This window comes from Myxocyprinus asiaticus, chromosome 28 (genome assembly GCF_019703515.2).
Source record: "Myxocyprinus asiaticus isolate MX2 ecotype Aquarium Trade chromosome 28, UBuf_Myxa_2, whole genome shotgun sequence".
Classification (NCBI taxonomy): Eukaryota; Metazoa; Chordata; class Actinopteri; order Cypriniformes; family Catostomidae; genus Myxocyprinus; species Myxocyprinus asiaticus.
Window position 1 is genome coordinate 16,696,240 of NC_059371.1, and position 13,986 is coordinate 16,710,225.

Consider the following 13,986-nt stretch of genomic DNA (forward strand, 5'->3'; position numbering starts at 1 on the left):
CAGATTATTCCCCTAAAATCAAACTAACAGCTGAGGCAGTTTGATCAACTTAATTGTAAATGTACAGTTTTTATTTTTTATTTTTTTAATTTTTTAATTTTTTTTTTATTTCAGATGACACATGTCTTTAAAGATTATGGACCTGGAGTTCAGTTTATCTGTTTCACTCATGGAGGGAAGGACACTCAGTTTTGGAAAGGCTGGTATGGTATACGGGTCACTAATAGTAGTGTGGAGATCTGTCCAGCTGCAGAGAGATAGAGTTGTCCAGTCTCACTTTGTTCTCTGGGTTTTTGATGTTAAAATTATTTACTGTATCCCAGCTTAATGTGCAGAGTCAACTATAAGTAAGCCATTTGTAGGTTGATTACACCAAAAAGTGAAACTCTGTGGTGCTATCAAAGTAATCCTCTGTTTGTTTGAGTGGCCCATCCAGCCGAACAGCAACTGGCTCAACCAGTGGTGTGAGATTGGTGCGGGACTATCTGTTTGTATAACCAATTGAAGGAGGCGGCTTTTGAAATTTGTTTGAAATCGGTGACTATTTTTGCAATTGCGTTTGTTAATGGTGAAGACATTTCACATTTTTGCTTTAAAGGTAAACATTAAAGCCTTAAAATTCCATGATTGAACATGATTTGAGTGCTACGTGTATTATGTAGTCCTTCGGGGACTGCACTACCCACCGGTTTCCCCTGTCCCTCTCCACTCTCACTCCAAGGTTGGTGAACCCACTGCTGAAGTCCTTTATTTAGTTATTTACATTTAAAAATATAGTACTTCTTTGTCCACCTTTTGCAAAAATCAATACTAGTTTTTTTTTTTGGTTTTGTTGCTCCAATAAGCACTGTGTTGCATTGTAAAATGAATCACTTTAAAGGGGTCATTGCATACTCTTTTGTTATCATTTTATAATTTTCCTGGAGGTCCACTTATAATGTTAGTCATTTGTGTGTGTGTGTTTTGTTGCACCAAAACAGTAATAATATGAAGTGTAGCGTTAGTTCAGGCAGGTCACATGAGTCACACTTGCAATCAGCTGATGCTAAGCTGATTATGACATCTACCAATACAATTCAGTCAGAGCAGTTCTATTTAAGTCATCAATTTATATGCAGTGCCTCAGCTGCCTTTCCGTTGCATGGATACAAGCTGCACTTGGCACCCTCCTCCATCTCCAGCTCCACCTCATGGATGGCAGCTTTGCTTTTTAGTTTTCTCTACATCTGTCTTGTAATTCTGTGCTCTAAGTCTACAGTTGATTGCCAGTTTGAAATTCCTATCTTTAGCTTGTTGTTGGGCCTTGTTCTTGAAGTACAAACTGATATACGGTATTTAAAGTTTTTTTTTTTTTTTAAATTGTCCATTTAATTTGCAATGAAGGATTGTACTATGTTGCACTTTCAGAATGTTTAAACCGTTGCACAATACTGTAATATTTCTACTGAATCTGTTCTGTTACCCCTGGGTTTTTTATTTTTATTTGCTGCACTCACTGCTCTGTCCATGCTTGGCTGCATGGATGGGAGGAGAGTGAGCCAAGAACAGAACCATACTGCCACACGCCAACAGATGCTTCATCATTAAGTCAATACATACACTTTCAAGTATTCAAGTCTATTCATTTGAGGTCAGTGGTCCTGACTGAATTAGTAATGTATGATCATTTTCCACCTTGTCTCTGGCCCTTTGTCTGAAACGCTCAGTTTTAGTCTCAGCATCTCCTCTAAACGTCAGTGTAAATGCCCACTGTTATGATTGGCTATCATCGTGCAGCCCCTCAGTAGAGCCATATATTTATAAATCAATCTGAAGAGAATGAACCAGCACATAACAACCAAAAAATAAATACATTTCAGTGTTAACACATAACACACACCCAACACATTGCATCCGAATATATCAAACTGTTCACTCAAGCACAGAAGTACCATAAAAAATAAATATCAAACAGTAAGATAAAACAGATAAAATATTCATGAATGTAATTGGTTACTTGGGTTTTGCAGTCGGGTCCAATAGTTTTAACTGCCCCATCTTTCAATAACAGATCCTTTGCAAATCTTCAATCGTATTGTGACAGGTTCACAAGAAATCCACACAGATTTGAGCCGAAAACACATAATATATGCCTGAATGAGCCGAACAGACATATAATCCACACTGAAATGTGTTAAACACACACAATATAATGCATAGTGAAACATGATGCGCACACACACATCATCCAGAAACTTTATTAAACTTCTGTCACTATATCCTGATGTTGGGATGCTTCAACAGAGGCCAATGCAGAGATGCTGGTCTTCACAGGTGTGACATCTCACATCGTCTGTTTACTCTAGACCAGAGTCAGACACGGTTCTCCCAGCCAGTGGCAGCAATAGAAAGGAGCAGAACAGATGTGTTTTTTTAAAAGTTGAGCTTGTACCACTCTTAAAATGCAGTGCACATCACCAGAAACGCATCGGAATATTCAAAGACATCCATCAAGTGCATGTTTACATAGACTAACAATTAAAAATAGCACAGATGGGTATAAAATTGTGTCCAGGAGGCATTTATATTCAAAATAGCAAGACACAGAATGGTGGTCTCATTTTAAGAGTTATATCTTGACATTGCATCTTTTAAAAGTGGCACTAGATGGAAGATAATGGTTGAAGCAGTTCGTCTAGTGCATGTTTATGTAGAAAACTGTTTAAAAATAGTCCAGATTACCACAAGAAGGTTGTTCTATTCGCCTTTCTGACTGAGCACCATTAGGTGGGCCAAGGGTGCAATGATGTAAAGGTAGGCACTATTGTCTTGCTGTAGAGGCAGTCATGTGCTGATGTATTCATTCCTGTGACTTCACAAAGTAGGGAAAATCCAAACAAGCCATTTTTGCAGCTTGGTTTAAATAAGTGCCCTTTTTGTATTGAGTAAGAGGTTTTGAGTTCTGAAACGTACAGTTTATTTTTATAGTACAATGAACTAAGGTTAAAGATCAAATAAAAATGTATTCCGCATGTCGTGACATTTAAACAGCATGTAATGTAATGTAAAACATGCAATGCAGTCTACACAGTCTTCTTTTTATTTTTTTCTACTTTTTTTATTTTCGGAAAAGCCATTAATTTTGTCAAACAACCCAAAATTATACACAGGCTATACAAAATATCACATAAAGAAAAAAAGAAAACACATGTACATAAGGCAACATAAAGTAAAACATCTATAAAAAAAATAAATAATAATAATAAAATAGAGTAGGGAGAAAAAAAAAAGCGAATTAGTGGGAGTAATATATTCAGTACATCATGAGTTGACTAGTAGTGACCAGCCCAATTACATCTATGAAATAATCATTTTTGTCATGCGGTTTTGAGTAAAGTTGTTTATAGTATAGTTTCAAATATGTTTTGGGTATCCTGTGGCTTGCAATTAATATTTTTAGTTTTGGGGTCTCTTATTTTATAAATTGTATTATCTGCCTGTTGTTTCTTTAGTTTTCTCACTAAAGCTTTCATATATTTACTTCTCGTCTTGTAATGTTTATAATTTGAAAACTTAAGCTTCTTTTCTATGTCTTGCACTGTAAAAAATGTCTGTAATTTTAACGGTAAAAGACTAAAAATGCTACAGAAAAAAATATTGATTGATTAATGAGAATTAACTGTAAAATATACACTAATTTTTTATATATTTTAAGACAGTACAGTAATTTCTACAATAAAATGTTGTACAAATTTCATTTTTTAGATGTAAAAAATATGATTTTCCTGTATAATTAATGATAAAAATTTACATTGTTTAACGAGAGTACATGTACTTTTTACAGTAAATTATTGTTAAAATTACAGTAAAAAACAATAATCGGGCTTTCCCAGAACTCCCTGCATGACCCATCATATTTCTTCTTATTATCAGTTATGTACATTGGGGTGTTCTATGTTATATTTAATGTAGTTTAGTTAATGTTTATTACATTAATTTAATTTCACATGTGTTCCCTGATGGTGTTTTGTGTTTGTTTGAGTGACACTGAGCACTGTCTCTACATGTTTATTGGTCATTGCTCCAGAAAGGGCCTCTGTTGATGAACTTCATGTCATCAGGTGTACTTTTGTAATTACTATGATGATTAACAATACATTATAAAGTGAAAAGCAGATTTTTACAGTTTCAGAAGGTTAATATATCAAGTTTGACTTTTTTTTTTTTTTTACAGTGCTAGCGTGGTCATGTAAATTGCAACAATTTTCAACTGTAAAATGTACAGGTTGTTCTGTAAAGTTGTTTACATTTTTACTGTATTTTTTACATAATTATTCTGGCAACCATAGCTGCCAGTTGTTTTTTTGTTTGTAAAAATAACAGATTTTGTTTTTGTTTTTGTTTTTTAACTGTGTGTGTACATAAATTATCTATTTTGTTTCATTTTTGTTTGGTTTTTTGGAGGGTATCTTGTCTCAAATTACGTTCATGTTCTTCTAATTGTATTAATTGGATCTGGAGTTCTTGGAATTGCAAGTGTCTTTTCCTTTTCAAGAAAGCAGAGATTGCTGCAATAATCTTTCCTTTTGATCACTGCTTTACCTGCATCCCAGAATAATAATGGAGATATTTCTCATACTCATATTGGCAGTGACTCAAAAATGTGGAATTGAAATAATGCAATACACCAAAAGGAGGCAGTAACATAAAATGTTGTTTAAATAAACTTTATATGTTGCACTATTAAAATGAATGTAATGTATGTAATCTCAATTTGACGTACAGCCACAGGCATGCTCTTCTTATGAATGATGAATGACTTAAGGACAATAATGCTTCCAAATTACTGTTTAAATGGTCAATATTCAATAAATCAATCAATAAAAATAGGGCTGCCCCCAACCAAAGATTTTACCTACTAGTCGACTAGTAGGCATTAGTTTAAGCCATTAGTCGACTAGTCGCACCTTTATGATATTAATTTAGTTACTTGTGTGTGTGTGTATGTGTGTATATATATATATATATATATATTGGGGGGCATCAGAAAGTGGTTTGAGTTCCAGGGCTGAGAAAGTATGTTATAAGTAACATTGCTAACACTGTTCTTCATTACAGAGAAAGACTAAACCGTAATAATGAGCCTTTAAAATATACATTTTACAAGCGCATGCACGAAGCGAGCCGCAGCGACACGGGCAAAAGCGGTAATGATTCTCAATGTGTCGGAAAAACCAGCAAGGAGACTGTCTGAACATTTTGTTAATTTATAGAGAGAAATGCACATTAGGGTTGTGCCGACAGACGATGATCTCGGGGATCGACGATTGTCAGAGTGATCACCAACAGCTGATGCCTTTGACGAAGTCAAGACGATATTTGGCTCGTTTCCCATTATTGTATTAAATTATTATTATTATTAGGCTATTATTATTATCAAATTAATATTACAAATAATTTGCCCGTAGACACACAGACACGTGCTTGAAGAAACACACTTTATTATATTATTAAAAATAGATGACAGAAAAGACGTCTATGCGCATGTATGACACGCTGTTTGTACGGAGGTGTGCAGTCTTGTGGAACACGCATGTAAAAGGTTCTCACTCTTTTGACCATCACTCTTTGTTTCTGTCATCTGATTTGTTTTGTTTTTTTGTTTTTTGCAAAAACAGTATCATCTATGAGTGCTGCAAATGACCTCAGACATCTCAGCTCAGGAGGTGCTTTGAGTTCAGTTCACTTTATTTCTACAGAGCAGTTCATTGTGACCACAACTCTGCAGCCTGTACATCTGTTATTAAAGATAAAATAATACAAAAACACGTTCACCTCCAACCATGATTTATATTTCAGTGATTATTATCATCATTATTATTTTTTACATTTATAATTGTTTTTATGTCTTCATTTGTGTAAGAAATTTTCCGCCATGATGTTAAGACGGATACTTGCCTGACGGTAAATGGAAAGGTGTATATATATTGTAAGGGGTCACCCACTGGTCCAGTGGCGGCATCCAGTGGTGTGGCTGAAGGTCTCCTGCGTGTTCTGTCTTATCGTGCGCATTAAATAATACTTTGATTATTTGATTTGAGTTCCATGTTTTATTAATCTTATCATTAATTATTTTCTTTATTTCATCTGACTCCAATTATGATAAACCTCATTGATGTATCTATGCCTTGAATTTAAGTTTTGTATCTTATTATTTTTAGTAATTCTCTCTTCTAGACTGCATTGGTTATTTCAATGTTATCTGGATCCTGTGCCGGCCGGACGCAGGTACTTTAACTACAAATTAATCAGTTTCAGATATTAGAAAGTTTTAGACTAAGTCCTTATAGGTTCTCGGCTTTATCCGTTTAGTCTTATTTGGCTAAGTTCAGTATGGATTCTCGACTCACCGTTAAGCCCCAGTCAATTAAGTTCTGTTTTACAGATTCTCGGTCCTACCCTTAGTAATCCCGTTTAATTCTACTTGGCTAAGTTCTATTATAGATTCTTGGTTCGCCGTTTGGCGTTTTAGTACATACTTAACTAATGGGTTACTTCTGAAGTAGCTTAGTTAAGCCAAGTCTGACCGTAGATTTGTAGTTAATAAGAAATATACTAGAAAACAGTCCTTCAGAATGAATCATAATAACAATTTATTTTACCAGGTAATAGTAATACATTCAAACAATCCAATTAAAATAATAAATCAAACTCAAAGCTATCAGTGAACCAAGCATAATAATATAATTAAAGTTGCATTCCATTCAAACATTTACCAAACATAAGAAATTCAAATTGCATACCTGGTATTTTAAAAAACTACACACAATGTTTTCTGTGTGGGTCCTCTGGCTACAGAGACCCTGATTCCTTTGTCATCTCTCCTTAAATACCAAACAATTATTTTGTTATTTCAGATGTGTATGTTTGATTTTATTTAGGATTTGGTTTACAATTTAGGGAGTTGTAAGTAGACCTTTAAAACTTGTGATTGAGTAGGTCGTTTGATGTTTACAAAGAATGCACCTAATCTTCATACAGCATCTGGTCCCTGTGAGAGACTTGGGAGGGGCATGTCCCGGATAGAATACAGTATTTTACTAAGTTCTTAAATCTTACTTGTGATTTGACTTTGCTGAAAGGGAATGAGACCGTTTTACCAGTTGCACTGAGACCTCTTGAATGATACCAAACATGTATGATCAGAAAACCTTTTACATTACTGAACAGGATAAGTCATAACTTAGAACTGAGAAAGAAAGCAGATGTGAGTGTGATTTGCGTTTTATGGTCCCTAATCAGTGGGGTGTGTTGTTTCAGGTGGAGATGTCCCTTTTGTGTGTGAGTTTTACGACGATGTTATCTCACAAGTTCTTAACTTTCCCGGAAGTGATGCAGAAAATTTTGTGCCAGTCTTACAATATATTATTCTTTTATCACTTTACACTTCTAACACATTATTTTTATTGCTTTTTTGTTTCATTTGGAGTGCAATTTGAGTTTAGATATGTATTTGATTTAGGTTTTTTTTTTTTTTTTTATAATTTAATTTTCAATGCAAAATCACTAAAGTAAGAATACTCACCGATCTCTCAGCCCAGGGGTTGGATATGTATAGCAATTGGATATTGCTAATATATATATATATATATATATATATATATATATATATATATATATATATATATACAGTTGTGCTCAAAAGTTTGCATACCCTGACAGAAATTGTGAAATTTTGGCATTGATTTTGAAAATATGACTGATAATGCAAAAAAAACTGTCTTTTATTTAAGGATAGTGATCATAGGAAGCCATTTATTATCACTTAGTTGTTTGGCTCCTTTTTAAATCATAATGATAACAGAAATCACCCAAATGGCCCTGATCAAAAGTTTACATACCCTTGAATGTTTGGCCTTGTTACAGACACACAAGGTGACACACACAGATTTAAACGGCAATTAAAGGTTAATTTCCCACACCTGTGGATTTTTAAATTGCAATTAGTGCCTGTGTGTAAATAGTCAATGAGTTTGTTAGCTCTCACGTGGATGCACTGAGCAGGCTAGATACTGCGTAACAAGGTAATGGAATATAATGGAAGGTAATTTATAAAGATGGAAAAGGATATAAAAATATATCCAAAGCCTTGAAAATGCCAGTCAGTACTGTACAATCACTTATTAAGAAGTGGAAAATTCAGGGATTTCTTGATACCAAGCCAAGGTCAGGTAGACCAAGAAAGATTTCAGCCACAACTGCCAGAGGAATTGTTCGGGATACAAAGAAAAACCCACAGGTAACCTCAGGAGAAATACAGGCTGCTCTGGAAAAAGACGGTGTGGTTGTTTCAAGGAGCACAATACGATGATTCTTGAACAAAAATGAGCTGCATGGTCGAGTTGCCAGAAAGAAGTCTTTACTGCGCCAATGCCACAAAAAAGCCCGGTTACAATATGCCCGACAACACCTTGACACGCCTCACAGCTTCTGGCACACTGTTGGAGTGACAAGACCAAAATAGTACTTTATGGTCACAACCATAAGCGCCATGTTTGGAGAGGGGTCAACAAGTCCTATAGTGAAAAGAATACCATCCCCACTGTGAAGCATGGTGGTGGCTCACTGATGTTTTGGGGGGGTGTGAGCTCTAAAGGCACGGGGAATCTTGTGACAATTGATGGCAAGATGAATACAGCATGTTATCAGAAAATACTGGCAGACAGTTTGCATTCTTCTGCACGAAAGCTGCGCATGGGACGCCCTTGGACTTTCCAGCACGACAATGACCCTAAGCACAAGGCCAAGTTGACCCTCCAGTGGTTACAGCAGAAAAAGGTGAAGGTTCTGGAGTGGCCATCACATTCTCCTGACCTTAATATCATCGAGCCACTCTGGAGAGATCTCAAATGTGCGGTTCATGCAAGATGACCAAAGACTTTGCATGACCTGGAGGCATTTTGCCAAGACGAATGGGCAGCTATACCACCTGCAAGAATTTGGGGCCTCATAGACAACTATTACAAAAGATTGCATGCTGTCATTGATGCTAAAAGGGGGAATACACAGTATTAAGACCTAAGGGTATGCATACTTTTCATTTTTTTCTTTGTTGCCATGTTTTGTTTTATGATTGTGCCATTCTGTTATAACCTACAGTTGAATATGAATCCCCTAAGAAATAAAAGAAATGTGTTCTGCCTGCTCACTCATGTTTTCTTTAAAAATGGTACATATATTACCAATTCTCCAAGGGTATGCAAACTTTTGAGCACAACTGTATATACATACAGGTGCATCTCAATAAATTAGAATGTCGTGGAAAAGTTCATTTATTTCAGTAATTCAACTCAAATTGTGAAACTCGTGTATTAAATTAATTCAATGCACACAGACTGAAGTAGTTTAAGTCTTTGGTTCTTTTAATTGTGATGATTTTGGCTCACATTTAACAAAAACCACCAATTCACTATCTCAAAAAATTAGAATACATCAGAAGACCAATAAAAAATAAAAAAAAACCACTTTTAGTGAATTGTTGGCCTTCTGGAAAGTATGTTCATTTACTGTATATGTACTCAATACTTGGTAGGGGCTCCTTTTGCTTTAATTACTGCCTCAATTCGGCGTGGCATGGAGGTGATCAGTTTGTGGCACTGCTGAGGTGGTATGGAAGCCCAGGTTTCTTTGACAGTGGCCTTCAGCTCATCTGCATTTTTTGGTCTCTTGTTTCTCATTTTCCTCTTGACAATACCCCATAGATTCTCTATGGGGATCAGGTCTGGTGAGTTTGCTGGCCAGTCAAGCACACCAACACCATGGTCATTTAACCAACTTTTGATGCTTTTGGCAGTGTGAGCAGGTGCCAAATCCTGCTGGAAAATGAAATCAGCATCTTTAAAAAGCTGGTCAGCAGAAGGAAGCAATTTCTTGGTAAACGGGTGCGGTGACTTTGCTTTTCAAAAAACACAATGGACCAACACCAGCAGATGACATTGCACCTCAAATCATCACAGACTGTGGAAACTTAACACTGGGCTTCAAGCAACTTGGGCTATGAGCTTCTCCACCCTTCCTCCAGACTCTAGGACCTTGGTTTCCAAATGAAATACAAAACTTGCTCTCATCTGAAAAGAGGACTTTGGACCACTGGGCAACAGTCCAGTTCTTCTTCTCCTTAGCCCAAGTAAGACGCCTCTGACGTTGTCTGTGGTTCAGGAGTGGCTTAACAAGAGGAATATGACAACTGTAGCCAAATTCCTTGACACGTCTGTGTGTGGTGGCTCTTGATGCCTTGACCCCAGCCTCAGTCCATTCCTTGTGAAGTTCACCCAAATTCTTGAATCGATTTTGCTTGACAATCATAAGGCTGCGGTTCTCTTGGTTGTGCATCTTTTTCTTCCACACTTTTTCCTTCCACTCAACTTTCTGTTAACATGCTTGGATACAGCACTCTGTGAACAGCCAGCTTCTTTGGCAATGAATGTTTGTGGCTTACCCTCCTTGTGAAGGGTGTCAATGATTGTCTTCTGGACAACTGTCAGATCAGCAGTCTTCCCCATGATTGTGTAGCCTAGTGAACCAAACTGAGAGACCATTTTGAAGGCTCAGGAAACCTTTGCAGGTGTTTTGAGTTGATTAGCTGATTGGCATGTCACCATATTCTAATTTTTTGAGATAGTGAATTGGTGGGTTTTTGTTAAATGTGAGCCAAAATCAACACAATTAAAAGAACCAAAGACTTAAACTACTTCAGTCTGTGTGCATTGAATTTATTTAATACACGAGTTTCACAATTTGAGTTGAATTACTGAAATAAATGAACTTTTCCACGATATTCTAATTTATTGAGATGCACCTGTATATATATCATGAAAGGAGGGAACAAACGAATTTATTCACATACATGATGTATTTTCCGGACCGATAGAGAATGCACAGATGAGGTTCTTTGCCAGAGAGAAGTTAACAACTGTTGTAAAGCCATCTTTCAAAAAGTTGAACAACACACATTTTAATTGCACTTATTTTTTAGTAGTTTTCTTAGTTTCATTTGAATTTTTAGTTCAAATAAATAAAAAATAAAGTTCAAAGTTTGAAATCAAGGTGTCTTTATTGTGTAGGTTTAACCCTAACCCTGCTTAACGAAATATACCCCATAGTACAACATAGCGTCCAACCAGCAGTAATACTTGTGTTCGTCGTTTTTATGTGGAGTTTTTTCTGGAACCAACCGACCAATCAAAACTTGGTCGACCAAGACTCTTCTCATTGACTAACCTTTGGTAGACTATCAGGGGGCAGCCCTAAATAAAAACACCTTTCACGTTGAAGTGCTTCTTCTTAGCTTTATTAATTTTGCCATAAACAACGTATTTGTGACCTTTGTTCATCTGTGAAGCAGAAACCCTTGCATAAATTGAGTTTATGACACCATCACACAAACACTTGCACTCCCACTGCATTTTAATTAAACATTATTGCCCTGTCCACATGCACAATTTACTTCCCAGTCTACTCTTTCATATCATAAGTAACCACCGTACTCTCACACATTAATTTACCTGGAGACAAATTGCTTTTCTGCAGACTTGCCCATCTTTTTCTTTGGTGGCATTACATTTAAACAAATTAAAGGCTTTGACAGTGAATTTTGTTTAAAATAACAACAAATGACATGAACTGAAGTACAATAAGACGTAGAACCTGATGCTGTACTTGTACACAGTAGTTGGTGTAGAAAGCTTTGAGTAATAAACCCAAGTTTGTTTGTCCTTTGTATTGAAAGCCTCATTGCTTCAGAAAGTTACATTTTGCTATCACCACTGTTTATTATGAACAGCTCCAATCTGTTTGAAAAGAATATGACTGTTCTTTTCTAACATTTCCAAAAGGTGCTTGAAAAACTACATCAGAAAAATATTTTCTGTAAGATCAATTCTCAAAGAGCATTTTCAGTATTGGATTTTGAAACAAAATAAGAGGATATTTCATAACAGAATTATAATTATTATCAACAATACAAAATCAATTTTATTTCAACAAATAACAACACATTTCAAGAGGGTTAGTCAAAACACCATTTAACTTACAGACAGCACATCATAAGCAAATGTTACTTGCTATCGGATGTCTGGTGTTTTTAAGAGTATTTAAATATAACTCATCATTCCTATAAAATAAAAAGCAGGCTTTGGAATATACATTTTTGCAAGAAAAGAAAAAAACTACAATTAAAAGGAATATTACAGGTTCAATACAAGTTTAGCTCAATCAACAGCATTTGTGGCTTAATGGCAATTACCACAAAATTAATTTCACCGTGTCCCTCCTTTTCTTAACCGTTTAAAAAGTATAGCCACAAGACGTTAACAATATGCATGTCTATATGATTTTAGGGTGATACAAAAAATTGCTTACTGACCCTTTCTGTGTAAAGTTTTATTCATTTTTGTACAACTTCATTGCCTGACGGTGTGTCAGGTTTGGGAGTACAGAGGTGAGAACTCAGTCGCAGAGCAAGTAATGGGCTTTATTAACAAAAAATGAAAACAAACAAACAAAAACTACCCAGAGGGGGGAAAGTAACAGTCCAGGACAGGCACTAAAAAGACTGGCTGGAGGAACCAGATCAGACTGGACCAACAGGACACACGCCTAACAGGAAAACATCCACAACAAACTGGCATGGGACAGAAAACGCAGGGAGGTTAAATAGTGAAAGAAATGAGCAGGGTAACAAGGGGAGACAGGTGAGGCAAATGAACTGATAACAAGGGGGTGGGGTATCACTCACGACTGAACTGACACTAGTGCATATGATAATGAGAAAACACAAAGCCAAGTGCACTCACACAACAAATGACAAGACACAAAATCACATGGCAATGAAAACCAAACAAAGACATGTGTTCACACAGCATGACACAAAACGTGAGTGTCAGAATTCAACCACAAAGAGATATAAACAAAACCAACAGAAGTGGCTGAACCCTGACGCAATGTAACGCTGTAAACCCTAAAACCTTAAAATGATCGTATAAATTATGATTTACACAGCTTTGCAGCTCAAATAATACACACATTTTTAACAAAAGAATAAATGTAAGTACTTTATAAAATTATAGGCTTCACATTTCTGCCTTTAAACCCTTTAATAAATGGAGATTTTATACTATTAATTTATATTATACCACGGGTCTATTACAGAAGTTTGGGGATAATTTACTTTGTAAAAAGTTTGAAAAGTCAATCCAAAACTGATGGTCAACTGTTTCTTCATTGTGATGAGAGAAGGAACAATTAGGTGAAATGTTATTAAACTTTGCTAATCTATACAATGGGGCTATAAAGGCACACCTTAAGAAAAATTCACTTTTTTCTGGTTACAAAGTGTATCAAGATTCAAGAAATACATTTTTTTATTTTTTTTATTGAATATTGATGGAGCGACATACCCCACACCTGGGGTAGAAGCGTGATCATTTCCAGGATATTCATAAGCTACATAAATGTGCAAAATAAATGTATTAATAAATAGATCAAATTACCTCAAAATCAAATTTTAGATAGTACATGCAGTGATCTCATGGAAGAGGAAAAACTACTGGGTAACAACTATGAATAACTTTAAGAGAGACTCCAACTACTTTTGTCTGGAAATTTCTCCTTTAATAGCCCAAAAGCTAATGCACATACTGCAGTCGCGCACTGGTCCAAGAAGGTTGTAGCAGAGTGTATTTAGCAGAGACGGGCCACTTCTGTTTAAATGAATGGCAGAAATTGGAACGCCCAACTAAAAAGCGCTAGCGCCCAACAGATGCAGAAAGAAAGTTCCGCCTTACAAATAAAAGAGCCAATCACCTTTTAGATGCAGACATCACCTGTCAATCATCTCTAGAACGCGCATGCGCATTAGCTATACAAGATGGGAAAATTGCGTGTTTTAGCGTAATATGAGGTAAAGAAGCACAATTTATGATTCCAATATTATCAGATTTGATTTCT

The 13,986-nt window shown here is 35.9% G+C and overlaps 1 protein-coding gene across 4 annotated transcripts in view; it reads left to right on the forward strand.

Moving 5' to 3' along the window:
* The window catches only part of LOC127419409 (F-box only protein 6-like), a 312,359-nt gene that overhangs the window by 12,017 nt on the left and 286,356 nt on the right, over positions 1-13,986 (forward strand). Inside the window, exon 6 of one of the 4 annotated variants that reach the window (XR_007893666.1) lies at positions 115-5,549. The exons of 2 other annotated variants lie outside the window; for them this stretch is intronic. Coding sequence is in view for 1 of the 2 variants with exons in the window: in XM_051660764.1 (XP_051516724.1) it covers positions 115-261 (147 nt within the window). In the remaining variant the exon portion in view is untranslated. Of the gene's footprint in view, positions 1-114; positions 6,044-13,986 lie in introns of those variants that run through there. One more of the 4 variants, XM_051660764.1, reaches the window with a different exon arrangement.